The sequence below is a fragment of the Protopterus annectens genome, chromosome 9.part0, assembly GCF_019279795.1.
Source record: "Protopterus annectens isolate FY-2018-M chromosome 9.part0, PAN1.0, whole genome shotgun sequence".
Taxonomy (NCBI): Eukaryota; Metazoa; Chordata; order Ceratodontiformes; family Protopteridae; genus Protopterus; species Protopterus annectens.
In genome coordinates, this window is record NC_056743.1 from 265,326,021 (window position 1) to 265,351,925 (window position 25,905).

The 25,905-nt window shown below is 38.6% G+C and overlaps 1 protein-coding gene across 1 annotated transcript in view; it reads left to right on the top strand.

The window, feature by feature from the left end:
- Positions 1–25,905, top strand: part of LOC122811177 — a 3,180,768-nt gene that overhangs the window by 3,133,559 nt on the left and 21,304 nt on the right. The window contains exons 29-30 of the mRNA XM_044082848.1: positions 7,385–7,402; positions 7,513–7,591. Of these exons, the coding sequence (XP_043938783.1) occupies positions 7,385–7,402; positions 7,513–7,591 (97 nt within the window). The remainder of the gene's footprint in view (positions 1–7,384; positions 7,403–7,512; positions 7,592–25,905) is intronic.

A 25,905-nucleotide genomic window follows, 5' to 3' on the forward strand; every position in this document is an offset into this window, starting at 1 on the left:
GTTCTGTCCATTATCCGCCAGGGATATTTCATGGTTGAGAAATTCTTTCTTCCCTTTGTGGGCATCCCTCAACCTCCTTGGAACAACAACTTCTTTTCCCAGAGGTACTCCATTCTGTTTTGGTACAGAACACCATTCAAGCTTTGTTTCCTGCTTAAGGAGGGGAGGGGGTTTATTCCAGAATGTTCTTGATTCCCAGAAAGGTGGGCACTTGGAGACCAATTCTGGACCTTTCCCAGCTCAGGGCCTTTCTCAAGATTCCTTCCTTTTGAATGTTTTATTTTCAGACTCTTTTTTTCCCCTTCTTCTACCCTAGAGCTTTTATTGTTTCTCTGGGTTTCAGGGATGCCTACCTTCATATCCCATCCACCCCCTTTTCAGGAAATGTTATGTTTCTCTGTTTCTTCCCTGTATTTTCAGTTATCTGCTTTGGCCTCTCTCCTGCCCCAAGGGTATTCACCAAATGCCTGTCTCCTGTCATTGCCTTTTGCAGGATGAGAGGAGTTCAGATCTTTCCCTGTGTGGACAATCTGTTCATTCAAGATTATTCCCTGATGGTCTGCTTCAGAATATCTAATTTACTATGTCCATGTTGCAGATTCTAGGGTTCTCCATAAATGTTCAGTTATCAGCTTTGAGCCCTTCTCAGGATCATATTTTTCTGGGTTGCAGGCTTCAGACCATCCCCATGCTGGCATCTCTGCTTTTACCCACAGGCCTGTCTCTTACTGCCTTTTCACAGTCTCATCTTCTTCTGGCTTGAGTCATGACAAGGGACTTTCTTAGTGTCCTCAGGTTCATGGCTTCTACCAGTCCCAAGCTCCCTCTGGCTAGGCTCCAAATGAGAAAGTTGCAGTGATACATCAAGTCAGTTTGGCTCTAACATTGCCAACCCCTGGACTTCCCAGTCCCTTTACTTCCTTCCTTGTTTCAAGCTCAAGCTTCAGTGATGGATTCATCAACTTTCTTTCAACTCAGGGCTTCCTTTCAAGGCTCCAGTCCCAACTCAAGAGCTTTTTCCAGATGCCTCAAACAGGGATGGGGGCATTCTTCGACTCTGTCAAGGTTCATGGTTTGTGCTTATTTATCAGAGGTCAGACCACATCAGCATAAAGGCCACAAGGGCTCTGCAGATCAGAGATACCAGCATGGGGATGGTCTGAAGCCTGCAACACAGGAAAATATTGAATCACCCAAAACCACTCCACCTTCAAGACCATGCTCTACTCCCATTGCTCTTCCCTTCCGTGAATGCTCATGCTCTCACCCCACCTGACTCCCTCTATTTATTTCATTTCCACAAACTCCCCATTTTGTTCCTTTTTCATAACTCGACCTATTCATCTCTTACTGTTCTACTCTCCTCATCTAATTCTTCCTACCTCTCACCTCATGAAACTACGAGTGCATATATGCCTGCACACCACATTATACTTATGTTCTCCAAAATACTTGTTTCAGTTTCGTTCAATGCTTTGTTACAGCACCTTGCTAAAATATTATTATTCTGTCTTAGATGTTACTGTGTTTTACTAGTTTTTGAAAATTGTATTGTACTTGTTAACTTTGTTGATATTAGCTTTGTAATATTTGTATAAGGAGCTTTTCTCCCCAGGCCTCCATTCAAAACAGGCTCATTTTCAGCCCAGTGAACTTTCCCAGTTAACAAATTGTAAGTAAATAAAAATAAATAAAATATTTCTAGCTCTTCAGACTTTTCATTCCCTCTTTTTCATCCAGGGACCCTCACAAATTTTAAACACAATACCATGGTGATGTGATATGTCAACAAGTAAAGGAGTACAATCTTCTTTGCAGACTAACTTTTCAGGTCTGGGATTTAGCTGTTCAGCATCAAGTGACTGTTCAGGCTGTTTACATTCCCTCGGAGTAGAGTCTAGTGGTAGACTCTTTGAGCAGGTCCACCATGCAAGCTCGTGAATGGATACTTCACAGAGATGTGTTCCTGGACATTGTCCATTGGTGGGGTATTCCTCAGGTAGATCTTTTTGCCTCTCCTCTGAACAGACAATTTCTTCTTTTCTGTTCCACCATCCCAAGTCCTTTGGCTTTAAAGTAGACACCCTATCTTTTCTTTGGAAGGGGGTGTTTTTGTATGCCTTCCCTCCACTTCCTTTCTTACCATGAGTCTTGCACAAGGTTAGGCAGGACTCTCCCAAAATCCTGCTAGTGACTCCCTTTTGGCCCAGGCAGCATTGGTTCCCCCTTCTTTCTCACTTGGCCAGGGGCAGTCACCACAAGGTACCTCACCAGGTGGACCTTCTCACACAAGACAAAGGGTCTCTTATCCATTCTCACTTGTATACTCCTCAACTGATGCTTTTGGATATATGGTTTTGATCCCTTTTAGGCAACTCTTCTCTGAGTATGTGCTTCAGGTTTGGCAGGAGGCTAGAAAACCCACTACCAGAAAGTCATACTTGCCTGAATGGAAGAGATTTTCTGTCTAGTGCCTCTCTCGCCATCAGGATCACCTATCTGTGGAGGTTACTCTGGTTCTCTCTTATTTGTGTATTGTGCTCCATGCTGGGTTGGCATCTTCTTCAGTTAAAGCTCACTCATCGGAAATTTCCACTTGTCTGCCTTCAACTGCTCCTCTGGCCTCTAGATTTGAGGTCAAGTAATTTCTCAAAGGCATCCTTTATACTAGGACTCCCAGGAAGCCGATTCCGCATTCCTGAGACCTCTGTTTTGTTCTTGAAAAATTGACTTTTGAGCCTGCTGCTCCAACCTCCTTACAACACTGTACTTGGAAGACTGTTTTTTTTTTACTTCCACTTCAGCCAAAAGGGTGTCTGAACTTCAGGCTCTTATGGCTGTCCCTCCTTTCTTCGTGTTCCACAGAGACAGGGTGTCTCTTTGTACTAACCCTTTTTTATGTCCAAGGTAGTCAATGAATTGTCCCTTAATCAGTCTATTCATCTGCTTTCCTTTTTTCCTTCTCTGCAGTCTGCCAGTGAGAAGGTTCCTCATACCTTGGATTTGCATAGACAGCTCAAGATATTATTTGAATAAAACTAGAGTTCTTCGCAAATCTGAGCAGCCTTTTGTTTCCTTTCATCTCAGGTCTTTGAGGTTAGTTGTTTCTAAGCAAACCATCTCTTCCTGGATTTCTAAGGCCACTTCTTTTTGTTATTCTTTTCATAGTAAATTTCTTTCCTCATCAGTAAAGGCTCATTCTGTCAGGGCTGTTGCCTACTCTGGTGCTTTTTTCAAGGAGGCTCCTTCTTGGTCTTCTGTTCATACTTTCAATAAGAATTATAAGTTGGATGTTATTTCCAGGGCTAGAACTGGCTTTGAAGGCTATCCTTTATGGGTTTCTGAAAGGCTCTTCTGTGCCTTCCTCCTTCCAGGTTTCTTCTTGAACTTTTGTACTCTCTCTTCAGTTATCAGTACTGCAGCAGTGGTATGGAAGGACATAGTATAGTTATGTAAAATCTTACCATCACAGTACGTGTCCTTCTCTTCACTGTTGCAATATTCTCTCCCTCCCTCCTGCCACCTCTGCTCTAGCCTGCTCATTCTTGCCCTCCTGGCTGAGGGGCTCTTCTCCCTTTTCTCCTTTTGGATGTGTATGCTATTCCTTGTCCCTACGGACATTCTGTTCCTCCTGGGGCTTTTTCAGTTCTGAGTGTGTGAATCCGTCCTTCAGCTTTTTGCCCTATACCTTGCAGGGTGAGCATACGGGTGACATACAACACCTGTAAGTAAAGGCTTTGCTCTACATTTGGCTATCCATTGCAGGAGATCCCTTCAGGTATGAATACTGCAAAAGTGATATGGAAGGATAACTACTGTTATGCCAAGATTTTACACAATTGTACTTTCTCCTCTAGTTCAGTTCCACCCAAAGCTCAGCTAGCTCTCGCTGCTGCTTCTTCTCATCATCATGCCAGACAGGGACAGTCAGGACCTCAGGCTTCTGAAACCATGATACATTACTTCCTAGTTTGATTCTTAACCCGCTGACCTCCCAAGAGAACCAGTTCATAAGAAGCAGAAGTGCAAGCAAAAGCACATAGACTCCTCTCCTTTCGTTGAGGACAGAGAGTTGGAGAAAAGTGAGGAGTTCCCCTGATCCCCTTCAGAATATGTCAACTTTGGTGAAATCCTTGAGCTTATGAAACAGAGAGGGGTTGGTCCACTAAAGATCCCTCACCAGACAAATCTGTGTTTTTGGAAGCCTTCAGTTCCAGCTCAACATCATCCTGTGTGGTACCACCCACTGATCCTTTTAACAACCTCAGAGTGCAACAGGCTTGAAAGTACTCAGATGTGTTAGAAGGAGCTGATACCCAAGAAGCTGGAGAGGATGTTATCAGCTCCCAGGAACAGGAAACACTGAAGCAAAGGTCCACCAGTGGATGGTATGTACACAGTAGTGACCACCAAAAAGAAATTTTCTGATGGAAGTTCCTCTGTCCATCCTTGTAACAGAGAGCCTAAGGCACCGGACAGGTTCAGGAAATGGATTTACTCCTCAGTGACGTTTGCTCTTAGATCACTGAATTACTTGGCTCGTTTCCATCAGATTCCAGAGAGACATGATTAAGGAGCACTCCAGGTCTCTCTCCTGAGACTTGCATGCAGATGTTCAGAAGAAAGTGGATTCCCAGATCTCTACTTTACAGTCAACCTCTAACATAGCCTTGCAGCTGCTTTCTAATACTGCTGATGGCTTAGCCAGAGCAGCAGGCACAGGTCTTACTGTAAAACAGCATGCCTGGATGTGTCTTGGTGATTTCGCTGAAGACTTTAAGATGTCCTTCATGAACAGACAGACAACATGGTAGTTGTATGGTACATCAGCAAACAAGGGGGAACCCACTCTTCCCCTTGTGTCAAGAGGCCATGAGAGTTTGGCAGTGGGTGATGTCTTCACAACTTTTTCTGCTAGTAATGCACATCCTGTGTTCTACCAATGTTCTGGCAGACAAATTTAGCAGGACTACTTTAATACCTCATGAATGGTGCCTCAGTCCAACAGAGGCAACTTTAATTTTTCATTGCTGCAACCTATCCACCTCCTACCTCAAAAAATGCAGCTGTTACTTTCCTCTGATCCCTCTACAAGGTCAATCTTCAGGGGATGCTCTGGTCCATAATTGGACCCCAGGTCTCATTTATGCAATTCCCCCCATTACAACTCATGAACATATTCATTCAGAAAACCAAACAGTGCAAGGTCAAAATAATCCCCATAGCCCCTTCTGGCCCTGACAAACATGGTTCTCCTTCCTGTGGCTTCTTCTAGTACATCCACCTTGGATACTGGATCAGTATTCAGATATTCTCTCTCACCCATCCTGATTGCCTCCTCCAGACCTGACCACCATGAAGCTAAACGCTTGGTTTCTCCAGTTCTGACCACAGCCAGAGAAGCCAGGCTTCCCAATATGGTTATTGAAATTATATTAGCTACCCAGAAACCTGATACAAAAAGATATATCACAGTATATGGAAAAGATTTTCTATTTGGGCTGTGTCCAAGGGTTTGGACCTGTTTTCTGCACCTATTCCACCCAACTTGGAGTTCTTGTCTGCACTTTTTCACAAAGGCTTTAGTTATTCCACCATCAAAGTTTGAAGGCAGCAATCTCAAATTTTCATATTGACAGCACTGGCACTTCTATAGCTTCCTTGAAGATCTCAAAAGCCTTTTCGAGAGGGACCTTTTTTTTACATTCTCCCATTAGAAACCCAATTCACTTATAGGATATTACCATTATGCTTCAAACTTTGACACAACCCACCTTTGAACCTGTGGCCACAGTGAACATCAAATACCTAACTTGGCAAACAATTTTCTGGTGGCAGTCACATCAGCCAGATGGATTTTAGAATTGCAGTAACTCATGTAAACCTCCCTATTTGATTTTCCATAAGGTTTCTTTCAGAACTAATTCATCTTGACTTCTAAAGGTGGTATCCAAGACAGACCTGAATCAATCTCTATATTTACGAGTATTTTTCCATAGATTCTCATGCAAAGGAGAATATACCTTGCACATGCTAGATGTTCATCGTCAGCTCTGGTTCTGTCTTCATCGGGCAAAACAATTCAGGAAATTTGATTAGCTATTTATAGCCTTGTCAAAACCAAAACTTGGTAGGGCTGTTGCCAAAGTTGCGTTCTCACAGTTGTCAGACTGCATTTCCTTTGTCTATAACAAGAAAAGTTTGTCTTTACAATCCAAACCAAAGGCTCATTCAACAAGGGCAATGCCCACTTCATTGGCCTTTCAAAGAAACTTCCTGTCAATGACATTTGTGCAACAGCGACTTGGTCTATAGCTCATACCTTTGTGTCTCACTATAAACAGGATGTACAATCCAGATCTTACTCTTCCTTTGGTTCCACCATCCTCAGGAATGCCCTTCCTTGATAACACCCTGAAAGACAGCATAGGAATTTGTCCCTTATATTGAATCAAATGAAAATAGGCAACGTTAGGTACAAAAGTCATGTACTTGCCATAACAATAGATCCATATTGTCTGATTTTCATCTAGTTTATCCTCCCTCCCTCCCTCCCTCCTGCCCCCATACCAAATTGACAAATATGGCTTCAAGATGACCAGGTGGTCGCTACTTAATACCCTGTCTGTGAACAAAGCTGACTGTTTCCCTATCTCCTTCTTTGTTCTTGGTTTCTTTAGTCTTATATGGTCATAATTAGGTCTCATTTGTACTGTAGGGGTAAAACCTGATCTGAGGTACTAGGGTGAAGTTCAGGGAAATATGGGTAGGGGAGGAGTCAGAACCCTGGAACTGTGAAAACTTCGAAATCAGCGACAGGGTCAGATCAGGCAACACATATATTGAACTGGATGAAAATCAGACAACACGGATCTAGCGTTATGGTAAGTACATAACTTTTATTTTGTTTTTTTTTTTAAATATAAGCTTGACTCCAGAACATGTCTTTTGATAATATTAGCTATGACAGTCCATAGTACCTGTCATCACTTTTCTTGTAGTATTTTTGTTTAGACAAGTCAGGTGACATGGTTTAATAAATATTTTTGTGACTGTCTTTTTATCTAATATGTACTGGTTCACATTAGAACATAATGGTCATTACTGCATTGACTATATATTCTAGTCTTTCATCTGACATTTCTTTTAGCAAACTACCTTGCTAATTTCTTTGAAAATTGTACATACAGACCTTTAATAACTGAAGGCTTAAATTCAAAAATAGGCATAAGATTGTTTTACATACTTCTCAAGAAATAGTTTTGTAGTAGATTTTGTAGTAAGTATGTGTATGTGAGCGAGTACACGGATATGTGTATGTATATTCTTTATATCTAACTTAGTTGCACAGACAGTAATTCCTCATCTTCTGTTTTTCCCACAGAAACTGATAAGACTCATGGTGAGTTTGGAGAAACCTTTTATTTTTTTGTCTTTCTGATGTTAAGATAAATCATAAAAAATCATAGTAATAATGTTAAGTGATATCAATATTTTCTTCTCTCCTTTCAGTGATAAAACTGGCCGTTATTTGCTCCAGTGTGGGACTTATATTCATCATTCTTATTTTCAGTACATGTTGCTATAAACAGTAAGTCAGAACTGCTAAGAAAAGTGTTGTAATACACTGCGACTTTTGATTGTTTTTAATTAATTTATTCATTTTTGTATTTGTTGTTGGTTACAGGTGAAACTCAAGGAGAAATATTCCAGCAATATAGGAAGTAAACAGCACATTAAGAATTTCAAATAACCAGTACAGGGAATGTGCACCCTTGGTGATTGTATGATGATGAAAAACCTAAGGAAATGCCTACTAATTTGGGGGGGCAGTAATCAGGTTAAACTCAGCAAGTCCAATGATTTAATCTAGCAGCTGAGGCCATGCAAGTGTCTGCTAAGAGTAATACAAATTATGTAACATGGAATATTATCATAGGGAAAAATCAAATTTAGCATGGAAGAACCATACCTCACCAGCAGGAAAAAGTAATAGTAGGAAGGTCACAGAGGTAGTTAGCAGTGAGAAGGTAGGGAATTTAGTACATTAGGGAAATAATTAGTTTGAAAGTGAGAAAGTAATTTGAATTGAACTGAAAAAAGGTGGAGAGTCAAACATAAAAAAAGTATTTTTTTACAAATACTCTTCTCAAATGCTCAAATTTCAAATACTCCTCTTTAAAATTGTCAAATCATAGCAATCTACATGGTTTCACCCAATTGATTCATTCACCCACTAGAATTGACAAAGCCAGCAACAAACAATCCATTATCGACTGGACCCTGACTAACAAACCCTCTCTAATCCACATTTCAGGCTGTCTACCTAACAGCCTAAGTGACTACCTACTAATTTTCTTTCTAATACACCATAGCTCACCCACAAATCCACAGTCATATAAACAAATATGTAATACAAAACATTTCTCCATAGACACCTTTAAACAACTACTACTAAGCTGTAGCTGGTCTCCATTAAAATATCTCCCACTAGATGCAGCAGACGATTATTTCAATAACATATTTCTTGATGTTCTAAACACACTTGCCCCCATAATACACACAAGAACAAAAACTAACAACTGCCCATAGCTCTCTAAAGAAACCAAACAGTTACAAAAACAGAGCGACAAACTCTGGTATTAACTTATAACCAACAAATCAAAACCTTCCCTAGACAACTACCGCCACCTAAGAAATGTCTTCAAAAAGCACATCAGAGATTATAAAAAGATGCACTATACAAACATTCAGTCCAAGCATCAAAACAGCCCACAAAACTTCTGGGCTTCCGTCAATCAGCTTATCCATCCAGCCCATACCCCTACCCCATCCCCGAATATCAAAAACACAGAAGAAAGCTTAGCATCCCATTTTAACGCATTTTTCATAAACTCCATCCTCTCGCTTATAAAAAAAAAAAAAAAAAAAAATAGCCTGCAACAAATCACCCTCCCGACTATCACCAATTCACCTACCTCACTCTCTCTTAAACCCGTCCAAACAAGTACAGTAAAGAAACTGCTAAGCCAGCTGAAACCCACAACCCTTGCTGCCGAACAACTACCACAGATTAGCAGCCAATGTCATCTGCTACCCAGTTTCAATACTGATCAATAGATCTATCACTGAACAGTATGTATCTAAAATCTGGAAAACCTCCTACATAATCCCACTCCACAAAAGAGGCTCCTCACTAGAACTTACTAACTATAGGCCAGTATCTATACTATCCCCTCTTTCTAAAATCTTAGAAAAGTGTGTCCACTCTTAACTGATGCAACACCTACTATCTAATAAGCTCCTTTCCCATGCACAACACATATTTCGACCAAGCCATAGTACCATCACAGCACTCCTCAAATTTACCAGTACTGTCAACCAGCTAAAAAACAATGGCCAAATAGTTGCCTCAATATTTCTCAAAATATCAAAGCTATTTGACACAGTGTCCCATAAACAACTCATGCATGATCTTGCATCACTTGACATATCTAAAACCACTCTCATTTGGTTCCAAAATTACCTATCTGACAACTATCAATCAGTCAAACGGCAAGAAGACTTCTCCTCCCCACTTCCCATTACAGTTGGTGTTCCACAAGGTTCAGTTTTTGGGCCTCAGCTCTTCACAGTTCTGACCAATAACCTACACAAAGCTACTAACCTTGCTTCCATCATACAGTATGCAGATGACTCCACTGTCATCTGCACCTCACCTACCCTAAAACAACTACAAGACAATACTCAAAAATCTTTTACTGCCATTGAGTCTTGCTTAGAAAAATACCAGCTCATCCTTAATCCCAACAAAACCAAACTAATACTGTTCCCTAACCAATGCTACAAAACAAACTCCCCCAACCATGACTTTACAATCACCTCATCCAGTTACACTCTAATTAAACCCACCTCAGAAGCCAAGCTACTAGGTATCATTCTAGATGATAAGTTAAAATTTGACAAACATAGCTCATGCCATCAAAAAGGCCCACATTAAATTAGGTTCCCTTTATAGAATAAAATATTTCTTAATAAACTCTTCCAGACAAGCTATTGCCAAGACCCACCTACTATCCACCTTACGCTATGTGTCTCCTATATTTACTAACCTCAAAAAATCAGACTTAAGCAAACTTGAATCATGCTACCATAAGATAGACAGATTTGCTGTTAACCTGCCTCACAGAACCCATCATTGTCTTGAAACAACTCAAGTGGTTAGAGCTGCTCAACTTATTAGCCCTAAACCATCTTACCATGGCCCATTCCATAGTTTACCTACCCGACAAATGTCCATCCCTACAGGACCTAGTACAAACCCATCTCAATAGAAGGACTCCACAATCCTCAAAAAAATTACCACTCGAAGTTACAAAATCCAGCAACAGCTTTGGAGACTCACTATATTCTAACTACATAACTAAATCATGGAACTCCACCTCCCAGAGTGCACTAAGGACAGCAAACGTAACGCACTTCAAACAACTGTTAAAGTTTCAACTAAATGGCAACAGGTTATGCTTCAGCTCCTCACCAGGCTGAACCCATTTTTCCTCTGCTCACCCTCTCTCTTTCTATTCTCCACTTTCACTATATTTCTATGCTTACTGAATGCCTTACTTACTCCCATATCCACCCTCTCTCTCCCTACTCTCCACTTTCAATATATCTCTATTTGCTTATTGATCCTATGTAATTATAACAACATTAAGTATGACAATTTACAGTGCCAAACAGGTATAGCTGAGACACTACTCCATTGTTTATTAAAACTATTGTACAGTGCAGTGGTGCAGCAGTAGCATTGTCGCCACACAAGAGGTTCTCTGGTTCAATTCTCAGCTGGGGTACCTTCTATGTGGAGTCTGCATGTCCTTCTTGTGTTCGTGTGGGTTTCCTCCAGGTGCTCTGGTTTCCTCCCACATAACAAAGACATGCATCTGTAGTGTTTCTCCACAGGCCTCTGCTGAAAATTGGCTTTGTTCCACTTTCCCAGTTAACAAATGTTAAATAAAATAAATAAATAAGTAAAAAATATTGTATCTCTGAGACACTGCTCCACTGAATAATTTCTTGTTACTAAAGTGTAACTGCCAAAATGCATTACTAAGTGATCCTGTTAGCTTTATTACTAACTTGAACTGTGATAATATGTGTTACTATGTGATTTATTGCTATAATTTCCCTGACTGTTTCACTATTGTTTAAAATACTGACTGTTGTTATGTGGAGCTTTTCTCCCTGGGCCTCCATTGAAAATGGGCAAATTTGCCCAGTCGGACTTCCCCAGTAAACAAATGTATTTTATTTATCATTGAATCCCACACCAACACAAATGTTCTCCAGGAAGGGCTGACACAGACAAACAACTGGTGTCAGAGCCATGGACTAAAACTAAATGCCAAGAAATGCATAATAGTATCCTTTGGGAAGTCATCCACCCCGGTAACTATCATATTGACTACACGCCCCTTAGAGCTGACCCAGTAGCCAGAGACTTGCAGACTCACACAGGCAGTAATCTAGCCTTTGACTACCACATGTCCACAGTAGTGAGGAAATCATTCTATGAACACGGGATACCCAACTGGCTTTTTAAATGGGATTTTCAAGGAAGTATATTTTAAATGGACCACTATCATATATAAGACCCTGTTGGGTACTGCCACCCTGTTTTCAAGAGAGTTGATACATGATGCCAGCTATTTCAGAAAGTGCTTCATTACTAATAAAAAATGTGCTGAAGCCATTAAGAATATTATGGTTAATAATTGGAAAAATCTTGAAATAGGGGAGATTGACAAAGAAAAAATAGGGAATGGTCATGTGGTTATTTACAAGAGATAGATTGGAACTTGAAGAACTCCTTAGAAGCTAAAAATGTGAAGGAACAAGCTTAGGTAGAAACAATTGGATGAAAAAGTTTGGGAGATGTCTCCAGTATAAATATATTTTGGAAGGGGCATCCATAAATATTACAGGCTATGGAAAGGTTTTCTGTCCAAAAAGATGTAATTGCGACATGAATATCAAAAATAAAAAAATAACAAACCAAGGTATGCAGCCAAATAATCCTCATGGTAAAAATAAAAGAATCCAATATATAAAACCGAGGAGCCAACCATCAAACAATAAAAGCAGTTTATTAACACAGGAAAACACAGTACAAAGCCTTTGAGAATAACAGCTCTTTCTCAATGCAATAATAAAATCAATCAATTCAGTGCTTAAAATATCTTCAGCCAGCCAATTAAATTAAAGACAATGTAAGTATAAAAAATGAACCCCTTAATATCTAAACAGCAGTAAGTGACACCACTAAAAATGCCTAAAAACATAAAACATTAGAATGCCTCAATTTCAATATAGGCTTGATGCTGTTCATTTTATTAAGCTCAGGTGGCATATCAGCTCTAAAAAAATGTATCCACTTATATTCAGCAGCTTTGGTTTTAGTAACTATGTCCCTTCCCCTTTTATTTAAATATACTCTTTGTAACACTCTAAATTTAAATGTATGGTCACCACCATTATCCAAAGTATGTTTACATAAAGCATTAGTCTCCATCCCTCCACTTGTTTCAGAGTGATTTGAGGCTATTTTTTCCTTTAATTTGCAGTTTGTATTACCTATATAGAAATGAGTGCATTTTATACAGTTCGCAAAATAAGCTACATTCTTAATGGTACAAGTAGCTGGAGTATTAAATATAAACTTACTTCTAGAAAAGAGATCCTCATATTCAGTATCAGTATTATTATAGTTACAGTAAGTGCAATTATCTTTGTAACATAAAAGTTGTTTAAGATTTTTCTCTCTTCTATATACAAATTGTGGTTTCTCACTTATACGTTTCTTTACTTCACTATCAGACCTTAAGATAACCCAGTTTTCTCTATATTATCCTTTTTTGTCGTCTGTGTCTATTATATTTCATTATATATCCAAGGGACCAGGTCCTTACATTCAAAGTAGGTGTAGTACTACTATAAAGATATGGACATGCTGCTCCCCTACATTCTGAATTTACATGCTGTATATTTTCATTAATCAGGGATGTACTATACCCCCGGAATGAAAATCTTTCACCTCACAGTCAACTTCAATTTTACTCTGCTTGCACATAGTAACTGGCTCTTTATAACACCTTTGTATATATGTCTAGGGTGCATGTTATTACCATGCACATACCTAGTCTTTCACACATGTTTTTGCACATTTTTCCTACGTATACTGGTACGCAAAGTACCATTAGCCATAAACAAAGTGACATCAAGAAAATTAACTTCTTCATAAGAATAATTTAGATCAAACTAGTTTGCAGGTTCATTAATCAGGGATGCACTATACCCCCTGGAATGAAAATCTGTCACCATACATTCAACCTCAATTTTACCATCAGGTTCATTTGGCTGCCTACCTTGGTTTGTTATTCTGTTGTTGGTTTTGTTCCTGGGATACACAGCATGTCTTACTATCTATAAGCCAGCCAGTTATTGTTATATTACTACAATATTGCTATATGGAGAAAATGGGCACGCAACCTGTTATGCTGAGAAATTTCTTGACAGTAGGTGAGAATCCATTCTTATCACAATCATCATCTTTGAGAACCTATACAGATGTCATCCGCTCTCCTAATGTTAATCGAGAAGAATGCTTACAGAAAATACATGCTCTGGAACTTATTATTCAGAGATATAAGGAACTGCAATGGCAACGGTTATGCTTTACAGCATATATTGAAAATGGGACTCATACTGAGGGACTTAAGAGTAACAGAAATGCCCACTTATGGCAATTCAGTATCCAGACTTACTAAAGAAGTGGCAGGAACTGAACCTGTAAATTAGTACAAAGTATATGTTCTTAATGAACTAACATTATTTAACTATTGAAAATGAACTTGTGGCTGAAATAAATAAACTTAAGGAAGATGTCAAAATGCTAAGTGAATTTACTACAATGTTGTCTGAGTATCAGAATATGCTTGATCGGTTAAAAGACTTTGAGAAAAATCTTATATCTATTAAACAACGTAAAATCATCAGAGATGTAAATGACTATAAAAATGGGGATGTTTTTTCATGGCCCAGGCCTGAGACATCTTCATGTAATGCATCTATTAAATGAGCAGCATCGGTTTCTGATACAGTAATTTCAGATAACCCTCGCTTCCCTGCAATTAGGAACACTATGGTAGAACGTAGTGACACTAATCATGCATCAGTGCAAATAGGCAAAGCTGCAAGTCCCCTGGACTCAATCATAGTGCTGATTTAAACAGAACAGACTAAATTCCTGATAATGCTGACTTTCGAGGTAATAGGAATACTGTATATCGAATAATGCGGACACTGCTGAATTTAATAATTTTTTTTTAGAGAATACAAGGATGCAATTGAACTTGCCCATTCAGATACAACAACTGATATACTCAAAGAGCAGACGGAGAAGTCACCAGCGAGGAACAGCTCAGAAAACAATCACACTATCACAGAAGGTACCTGGAATATCACCATAGGTAGGACCGATAACACGGAGCAAGAAAAACTGATTGGTCATACTGTGGATAATTTATCTAAAGTACAGTTTCGATCAGCTAAACTAAAACTTTCTATTGATGGGACACTAAATGAATGTTTGACTGATATTAGCTTATTTATTAGAAATTTATATCTAAAAATTATGTTTAAAGACTATAGCTCTGAAGCAGATCTTAATCTTAAGCGAAGCAGTATGTTTGTACCTAATAGCTCACCTACTGTTACAGCTTTTTTTAGAATGTGTGAGAATGATTTCTATGATCTATTCTTCAAAGGCAAATATGGTAAGTATTACAACTTGGAAGTAGGGGAAAGGAAGGCATTATTTAGTTTGTGTACTAGAGATGATGTAGTAATTAAACCAGTGCACAAAGGTGGTAAAGTAGTAATAATGGATGCTAAGTATTGTGATTTAATAAAGCAATTTCTGATGGACACCAGCACATTTAGAGTGGTTACTGGTGCAGATGTTACTAATATGGTTTATAGAGTGAAGTATTTCCTATATGACCAACTGATGGATATGACTATAACTCTGGAGTTATACAATTATTTACATACTGAACATCCTGTATGTCTGGTGTATTTGGGATTGGATTTTAACTGTGTTTTCATTTAGCTGTGAATAAACTATTAGTTCGTGTGAAGTCTAAGAAGTGAAGGAATCTTATTCTGTTTAGCAGCTATTATCTCGCTTTGGCGAGGAAGCGGTGAGAGGCACTTATTGGTGAATCCGTTGCAGCTTTAGCTGGTTGGCTGTGAATAAACTGTTTGTTCGTGCGAAGTCCAAGAAGTGAAGGAATTTTATTTGTTTAGCTGCTATTATTTCGCTTTGGCGTGGAAGCGGTGAGAGGCACTTATTGGTGAATCCGTTGCAGTTTTAGCTGTTTGGTTTGCTGTCTGGCTGAGCTGAAAGCATTTTCTATCTATGGCCTTCCTAAAATTCACAAAAATGTGTACTCTCCCCCTATGAGACTGACAGTTTTGAGAGGGCAATGGACTACTACAGCTGTTTCAAAGTATCTTGATCAGCAGTTAAAACCATTATTGAAACATAGTAATAGTTATATAAAGGATACATGTGAATTTTTTTATTTGCTCTGAGATCATTCTTAGACACTAATCCATGTAATGATGTCCTTTTAGTGATGATGGATATCAAATTGCTCTTTACTGTGATCCCCAGTGATATTGGGGAACAGTATATGAGAGAGTTTTTAACAAAGCATAGTAGCAATATGTGGAACAGAATTTCTGTGGTTTGTTCATTATTGGAATTGGTTTTAGAAAACAACATACTTATGTTTACTTATGTAATTTATCATCAAATTTTAGGGGTGGTGATAGGGACCCCAATGGCAAACATCTACACTAATCTTGTGTTAGCTAGATGGGAGGAGTTGTACGTTTGTGATATGGCTGTAATGGTTACCAGTTTTAAGAATAGTAAATTATTATTTTATAAACTTTTTGTAGACAATGTTCTCCTACTCTGGTCAGGGGATAGTGAGGCCCTAAAGATGTTTGTTAAGGAATTACATAATACTACTAGTTTCTTATGGCTTGACCTAACTTATTCTTATGAAGAAGTTAATTTTCTTGATGTCACTTTGCTTATAGATAATGGTACTTTCCGCACCACTATACATAGGAAAAATGTGCAAAAACATGTGCAAACGACTAGGTATGTGCATGGTAATAACATGCACCCTAGACATATATACAAAGGTGTTATAAAGAGCCAGTTACTATGTGCAAGTAGATTGAATACATCGGACTGTGGTTTTAAAATTGAAGTTGACCGTGTGGTGAGAGATTTTCATTCCAAGGGGTATAGTACATCCCTGATTAATGAAAATATAGAGCATGTAAATTCAGAACGTAGGGGAGCAGCATGTCCATATCTTTATAGTAGTACTACACCTACTTTGAATGTAAGGATGAATGATAGTACCTGGTCCCTTGGTTATATAATGAAATATAATAGACACACATGACAAGTAAAGGATATTATAGAGAAAAACTAAGGTCTGATAGTGAAGTAAAGAAACTTATAAGTGAGAAATCACGATTTGTTTATAGAAGAGAAAAAAATCTTAACTTCTATGTTACAAAGATATGTATTCCAAACAACAAAGGGTCCAAGTTAGTAAAAGGAACAGTGCTCCATGTTATAATTGTACTTACTGTAAATATATTAATACTGATACTGAATATGAAGATCCCATTTCTAGAAGTAAGTTTATATTTAATACTCCAGCTACTTGTACCACTAAGAATGTAGTTTATTTTGTGAACTGTATAAAATGCATTAGTTTCTATATAGGTAAGACAAACCACAAATTAAAGGAAATAATAGCCTCATATCTCTCAGAAACATGCAGTGAGATGGAGACTAATGCTTTATGTAAACATACTTTGGATAATGGTGGTGACCATACATTCAAATTTAGAGTGTTACAAAGAGTATATTTGAATAAAAGGGAATGGGACATAGTTACTAAAACAAAAGCTGCTGAATATAAGTGGATACATTTTTTTAGAACTGATATGCCACCTGGGCTTAATAAAATGAACAGCATCAAGCCTATATTGAAATTGAGGCACTCTGTTTACGTTTTTAGGTATTTTTAGTGGTGTCACCCCACTTTAGATATTAAGGGGTTCATTTTTTATATTTACATTGTCTTTAATTTAATTGGCTGGCTGAAGATATTTAAACACTGAATTGATTGATTTTATTATTGCATTGAGAAAGACAGAGTTGTCATACTCAAAAGCTTTGCACTGTGTTTTCCTGTGTTAATAACCTGCTATTATTGTTTGATGGTCGGCTTCTCAGTTTTATATACTGCAACTTGAATATGGTGGTCTATGTTGCATTTTGTACGGTTTGCCCTTCTTTCTATACTAGAAAAAATGGAGAGGCATTTAAAAGATCCAATATACAAACATATTAGGGATATTAAAAATAAAAAAGTCTAACGCTGTCTTGAACACATAGAAAATAATGATAATCCTGCCTTTAAGTTCTTCATTACTGAGGTGGTGGAAAAAGACCCAAGGGGCAGCCCAGTAGAGATTAAATTAGACTCTAAGGAAACTGTATGGCAACTAAAAACAAATACAACTGTTCCAGGTTTGTTTAACAACCACATTTCCATTACATGTTTTTTTAAAAATGAAAACTATTAATTACTAATAGATCTACTCAGGGAATTCATCCCTAAAATACTTTTTTAATAATATATTTATTTGTTGCACAAAAGCCTTGCTTTGTATACAAATATAGCATTTTTAAATCATTGTTACATTTTAGGACAGTTAAGGAAGTATCTATTATTATAAATAAATGGGGAAATTGTTGCATGTAGTACTGGATATGCTTTTAATGAATTTACTTTATTCGTTTGCTTTTACTGTATTTGTGTTTCTTCCTACTTTATTACTTTATTTTGCTTTTGTCTCTTCTTAAAAGTACTCAATTGTATTTATTCTGCTGTATTTATTACTGCTTGGTAGTAGCCTGATTAAATTGTAACTGTTATTCTAACCTTTTGATTTAAGCACTTGGGCTTCATACCAGTTGTTTTACATTAAGAAGGTTTATGGTCTGCACTGTTGTGGCAGGACAGGTAGCTTACATCCTTCCAAGTTGGGAATTGCTGATTGAAGGCTCAGTGTCTGTTATTCTAAAAGTGTACTAGTTCTGGTTTAAGTACTTGGGCTTCAGGCCAGTTATTTTACATTAAGAAGGTTTGTGGTCTGCACTCATGTGGGATTCTGCCCTTCTGAGCTAGGAATTTCTGATTAAAGGCTTACTGTGCATGTTTATTTGAACTGTTTCTTTCTGAAAAGTCCCTTGTTTGCTATAGCATAGACTACATTCAGGCCTGCTGAATCTAGCTTTGTTTGTATAACTTGAGCACTAATTCAGGCCATCTTTTTTGGAGAAGGTTCCACTGCAACCTAGTGACAGGAGTGTGCAATTAGAACTTGCCTGATTGAAGACTGATGGAACAGGGCTCAGTTTTGAGCTTTTTTACTGGTTAATTAGGAAATTTGTTTAAATCAGTTTGCTCGTTTTCTATTGTTATATAAAAAATGCACTTTAGTCATCTGCTTTTACTGTATTTGTGCTTCTTCCTACTTTATTTTGCTTTTGCTGCCTGTTTTTAAAAGTGCTTAATTGCATTTATTCTGCTGCATTTATTACTGCTTGTTAGTAGCCTGATTAAATTGTAACTGTTATTCTAAGCTTCTGGTTTAACCAATTGGGCTTCAGACCGGTTGTTTTACATTAAGAAGGTTTGTGGTCTGCACTGTTGTGGCAGGACAGGTAGCTTATATCCTTCTAAGTTGGGAGTTGCTGATTGAAGGCTTACTGTCTGTTATTCCAAAAGTGTATTAGTTCTGGTTTAAGCATTTGGGCTTTGGGCCAGTTATTTTACATTAAGGTGTGGTCTGCACTCTTGTGAGAGGAGAGGGTAGATTCTGCCCTTCTGAGCAGGGAGTTTCTGGTTAAAGACTTATTGTGCCTGCTTATTTGAACTGTTTCTTTCTGAAATTGGTACATCTTGTTTACTGTAACATAGACTAGATTCAGACCTGCTGAATCTAGCTTTGTTTGTATAACTTGAGCACTAATCCAAGCCATCTTTTTTTGGAGAAGGTTCCCCTGCATCCTAGTGGTAGGAGTGCACAGTTAGAACTTGTCTGATTGAAGACTGCTGGAACAGGGCTCAGTTTTTAGCTTTTTATTGGTTAATTGGAATCAGTTTTCCCATTTGCTACTGTTATAGTTAAAAAGAAAATACACTTTATGCATTGCCGCTTAACGAGGGTTAAACTATTCCCGGCACCATAAAGTCTGCTCTTCACATTTTCCCTTAGAACTAGTCATTTTTTTTTAATTTTAACACTCAAATCTGTTTCTTTGACTTCAGCACTTGTTCAGAACTCATTGTAAGCACTAAATAAGCTACAAATTACTGCAGCACTCAACTTTCCTCACTTATCTAGAGGAAAACAGTTTTTGGTACTTAATAAAAAGCACATATCCAGGCACGTCTAAGGGTCAGCTCCCAGTGTTTTCTCTTGTCTACCTGATGAATCTGGGCATCATGGGGCAATGCGGCAATTGCCTCATGTACACAGACAACCCTCTACTACTACCACCCAACACTACAACCTGTGAGAGATGCACTTATATAGCCAAACTGGAAGCAAAGCTCTCTTCACCCAAGAATGGACTAGACAGTCAAGAGGAAAAGGTAAACACTTGCACCACACCACACTCATCACATAGTCCCTCAAAATCTACACCACCAAAGCACGCACATATAAACACAAAACACACACCTACATTCATGGAGGCTCTCAATAAAAATCTGCTCAAGCAATAGAGACATTGATGCTTTGCCAGAGATGGCCTGTACCTGTCACCCTTGGGATTTTGGATACTGGCTAAGGCTCTTGCCACCCCTATAGTGCCTTTTTTAGGCAAGGGTCAAATGACAAATTCGCCACCGTAACAGGTAAACGCAAGCGAAATCTGAGGATACTGCTACTCAGTGCTAGAAGTCTAAACCTCAAAATGAACTCTCTTGAGGCACTCCTTAAAATGGAGAACATCGACATCTGTGCAGTGACAGAGACCTGGTTCTAGGCTCCAGAGAGCACCCCTGCATTACCAGGCTATAATTCATACCACACCTTTTGGCCACCTAACCTAGACCAAAACACTAAAGGCAGAGGTGTGTCCATATTCATTAAAGATATCCACACCTCCAGGCTAGTTGCTCAGCATAATGCATCCAAGATTATCCAAGTACAACTAACTCTGGGCAAGACCACAGTCCAAATTGTAGCTTGCTACAGATCCCCCACCATGCCCCAGGATTCCCACTACTTATTTCTTGATAGACTGGAAAATATTAGGATACAACCCAACACCCTAATAGTGGGTGTTAGAGAAAAATACTTTAAAAAGACCAAAAGCATAAGGTTCAGTTCAGGTAACTTTATTCTTGCGCAGGGAGACAAAAAAATGCAGTTACAGAGTTTGTCTGGCTAAATCAGGAAGTGTCACACTTATTATACCTTTCTTTCAAGACATTGCCCACTACAACTAACGTAGCAGATCACCAGTTCACAATTTGTTATTTTACAGATATTTTCTCATGCTTCTAGCTGACTCTTCAAAGTTTTAAAAAAGATTTTTCAGTAAACAGGATGGCCTTGATGACCACTGGTCAATTATAACTTTCTTACTATGTGATGTTACAAGTCTAGGTACCATGGCTAATTTAAGCACAATGCAAGTACAGATTTCTGAAGCAGTTTATTCTTCTTTATATCTAACTATCTTGCAGCTTGTGCACTTTTTCATCAACTCGAACAGAGCTTATTGTCTATAATGAATGGATCTACAGAAATTATTATTATTCTCTTTTTAATTTCCTTACCTAGCAGAAAATCACCTGCTTTCCAGTACATTTCCAAGGCAAATAAAACTAATGCTGCATATAGAATAAAAATGTGTTAAATCTTCCCTTATTAAAATAAGCATTGCACACATATGTTAATACATATTTTTCTAACATTTCCCCCCTGTTAATACTTTTTATTCTATTTCAGAAGCATAAACAGTTTATTTTCTTCTCCTAACCCCTTCCTTTGAGGATTTGCAGCTAAGAGAGTCATTCAGTTTAAACTTATGAAAAGTGTTTTCCTTTTTCAACAGTTCTTCAATTTCAGTACTTTGATACAAAGTCTCAGAAACTGACATGTCTATAAAATCTTTGATTAAATTTTTCATGCAGGGAATTCCACAGCAAATGCATGCTCCTAACTATAGTAATCCCACACAAATGACAATTAGGATGTTCATTAGGATGGAACCCCACCCCCCCAAACAAATTCTGGAAAAAGTCCGTCAGTGGGTTTGGGCCTGGCCTGGTCATGTCTGACACTTGCTGGATCACTTCCAAATGGTCATTGATTTCGTGCTTATTGTCTGGAATGAACGAACAGCACTCGTCTTTGATTAAAGCGCACGTACCACCTCTCGCCGCTAGGGTGAGGTCAAGAGCCATGCGGTTTTGAAGCACCACAGTTCTCATTGCAGTCAGTTCATCAGTCATTAATTCAAGAGCAGAAAAAGTTGCATTGCTCATGACCTTAAGAAGTTTGGATAGCTTTCTCAGTTCCCAAATTGACTTAATATGCAGGGGTTATGCCAGCCCAGGATATGATAGTGTCACTCAAGTCCATGTGTGCTAGTTTACTTTTGTCTTTCACAAAGTTATGGTTTCTCCAGCCTGCTACGATCTGTCCCACTGGATTCTCAGGTTTCTTGATTGGATTTTCAGGTTTCTTCGTGACATCTCTGACGTTTTGAATTCTCCCATGAGGTGAAGCTGTAGTGTGTCGTATGGCCGGGACCAGGTAACCCAAAAAACAACTGTCGGACCAACTCTCAGGCAACCATTTGTATGCTTCTTTCCCACATATGAGATAACAGTTTTCTACCTTAGTATTGATATACACCTTCCCTGCATGAAACATTTTCTTATCTATAATAGTCAGTTTCTTTAAAAGAATAGGATTATGTTGTATATTACTGACAGTTTTATGTAAGGACTCAAAGTATGAGTCATAATCTGCATTACAAATTGTTTCTGTATTTTTAGCATTTTTAGGTTTAATATAACATTTATAAGAGATAGTAACATTACATCTACTCCAACCTACTTGAATGGTGTCATTCTTGAAAAAGCATACGATTCCTGTTTGTGTAACAGGCAGAAATAATGCAATTTTGTTCTCTAAAATTCACAGGTGTAGTCTCAAAAATCAAGTTTTCCCAGGTCTCATTGACCCCTAGGGGGACAGCAGCCATCAATAATCCCCCGTATGCTGTTGGTATAGCTGTGCAAATCCAACAATTTGAAACATTAAAAGTCTCAGCATACACATATTTGATTGCTTGGTAAGTGTTAAAGTTCGGATGCCAGTCTATGAATGTTGAATCACGTTTGTTCAGTCTAGCTGGTGTGGCTGAAGAAAAGAAAGGCCACAGCAAAAGCCACAACAAAAAGAACATTGTCACTAATGCAGTTATTAAGATGATTATGCAACATTGCTGAATATACTGCTGAAATCGTTCAGTATTCCTATTGTCTCTAGGTCTTGTCGTCATTTTTATTGCTGCTGTGTGTTAGCAAGAGTTTTATCAAGTTCAAAGTTTTTGACTAGTTTATAGTGTGTCAGATGAATCCAAGATGAACGTTCCACAATCTTGACTGCTGTGGGCGTGTTCAGCAGTACTTGATATGGACCTTCCCACTTTGGTGTCGTCCAATTCTTCCTTTTGATTGTCTTCACCCAGACCCAAGTGCCTGGGGCTACTGCTACTTTGGAGGTGTTAGTTTGGTTTTTATCTGAAACAGAATTAAACTGTAAAAGATGTTTATTATTTAGCATATTCCTCATGTAGTCTGCAAGTGTCCAATCTTCTTCCTGGTCTGCAGGCATGAGAGGTTTCCACTGAGGTATATAATAAGCTCTTCCAAAAATCTTTTCAAAAGGTGTCAGTCCTTTTGCATTCGGAACAGTTCTCATGCTCAACAGTGCCTGGGGCAAACAGTACACCCAATTCTTCTGTGTTTCTGTTATACATTTCCTAAGTTTATTCTTTAAAACTCCATTGTGCCTTTCTACCAACCCTGCAGATTGAGGGTGATATGCACAGTAATGTTTTAAAGAAATCCCAAAATACTGACTTAGCTGTTGTATAGTTTGATTAACGAAATGTGTACCATTGTCACTGTAGATCCTTTCTGGTATGCCAAATCTAGGAATAATCTCTTTAACTAGGGTCTTTGCAACAGTGGCTGCATCTGGTTTACTAGTCGGAAAGGCCTCCACCCATTTGGAGAACATATCCACAATGACAAGGCAGTACTTTTTGTTTTCACATTTGTTCAATTCTATGAAATCCATACAGATGGTATGAAATGGATACGGTGGTGTAGGAAAACTCCCTTGCTTGGGCTTTAATGCCCCTTGTGCATGATGTTTATTACAAGTGTGACATGACAGGCAAAATTTTTTAGTGTAGTTTGAAAACCCATACGTAGCGAACACCCGATTCACTAATTGTACCATCCCCCCTGTTGAGACATGGCTCTGCCCATGGCTCAACAAAGCTGCATATCTAAATAAATTAGACGGTAATATTGGTTTTCCCTCTTTGGAGATGTACAGTCCTTCCTTGAGAATTGCTCCTCGTCTTTTCCATTTTTGTTTTTCAGCCTGTGTAGTAAGTGTCTGCATTGTTTTCAACATTTCTAAGTCTAAAATCTCAGAAGGTTGTAATTCCTCGTTCAAAAGAAATGCTTCTGAGGCTGCTTGCTTTGCAGCTGTGTCAGCTCTCGCACTGCCTTTTGAAATCCTATCTTGTTTTATATGAGCTATGCATTTACAAATAGCTACTTTCTGAGGCAACTGAATAGAATCTAACAAATCTAAAATAAACTGTGCATGGTTAATCGGTTTGCTAGTAGATGTCACCATTCCTCGATTCTTCCACTGTTGTGCAAAAACATGTACAGTAGAGAAAGCATACTGGCTGTCTGTAAAAATGTTTACACTTTTACCCTTTGCTAAGGTACGTGCCCGTGACAAGGCAATCAACTCTGCTGCTTGTGCAGATAAGTTATGTGGTAGAGGTTTCGCTTCTACAATCTCGGTGTCAGAAACTACTGCATAACCTGTTAGGTTCTGTCCTGTAGGACTCCTTTTGCATGAGCCATCCACGTAATATGTCACCTCGGCATTATCCAAGGGAACATCCCTGAGGTCTTTTCTAGGCAGTGTCTTTTGCTCAATTACCTGCAGGCAGTTATAGGGTGTGCCATCCTCAGGAGTTGGGAGCAAGGTAGACGGATTCAAAGTAGTACATCGTTCAATTGTCATATGAGGTTGGCTCAGCAATATAGTCATACAAGAGAGATGCCTAGCAGGGGAAAGATATGCAATTTTTTCTTGCAGTAAAATGATTGTGACTGCATGAGGCACTCTCAATGTGAGAGGGTGGAATAACACTACTGAGGCTGAAGCCTGCACTGCCATTGCAGCTGCAACTACTGCTTGTACACAGTGTGGTAGAGACCTCGCCACTGGATCCAGTTGTGATGAATAATAAGCAATGGGGCGTTGCTTGTCCCTATGCTGTTGAGTCAATACTGATGTCAAATAACCTTGCTTGCAATCTACAGTTTGGAAAAAACGTTTGTGATAATTTGGTAATCCTAAAACTAATGATGATGTTATTAATTGTTTTAGCTTGCAGAAAGTTAATTCTGCTTCTGGCGTCCATTGTATTAAATCTTGTGCTGCCATAGGCTTCTTGAAAATCAGGTCGGTTAGAGGTGCAGATTCCAAAGCATTGTTTGGGATCCAGCTCCGACAGAAATTGGTCGTACCCAGGAAGAACATCATTTCCTTCTTGGTTGTGGGTTTTGGTTCTTGTAAAATCGCTACTTTTCTGTCCTCATCTAGTGTTCTGCCATCTTTGGATATTACATATCCAAGGTATTTCACTTGTTTTTTCCAAAGCTGCAATTTATTTTTGCTTACTTTGTGTCCTTCTTCTGCTAAGAATTTTAATAATGCTATAGTATCTTCCTTACAATCTTGCTGGGTGGGGGCAGCCAGCAGGATGTCATCAACATAAAGTAAAATTTGACTACCTTTCGGTGGGATAAATCCCGCTAGATTACTTGCCATTTCTTGTGAGAATATTGTTGGACTTTCACTATAACCCTGTGGTAGTCACATATATGTATACCATTTCCCCTGAAATGTAAATGCAAACCAATACTGGCTGTCAGGGTGTATCGGTATTGAAAAGAATGCATTGCTGATATCTACCACAGAAAAGTACTTCTGTTTAGGTTTTAAATCATTCAACAAGGTATGTGGATTTGGCACCATAGGTGCACTTGGTATTACTGTGTCATTTACAGCTTGTAAATCTTGGACCATACGCCATTCTCCGTTTGCTTTTCTAACTGGGAATAAGGGTGTGTTACATGGTGAATTGGGGGATTCCACCAGTATTCCCCTCTTAAGCAAAGCTGCTATGATAGGTTTAATACCTGCCTCTGCATCTTTTCTCAAGGGGTATTGTCTTTTTTGTGGTCTGAATGCTGATTTTGGCATGATAGTAACTGGTCCTGCTGTGCGAATTAGTCCTACGTCTGATTTTCCTGTTGACCAGAGAGTTTCTGGTATGTCTAGCAAAGCTTTTCCTTCCTCTTCTAATAAGAGGGTTTCTCGGCTGTCTTT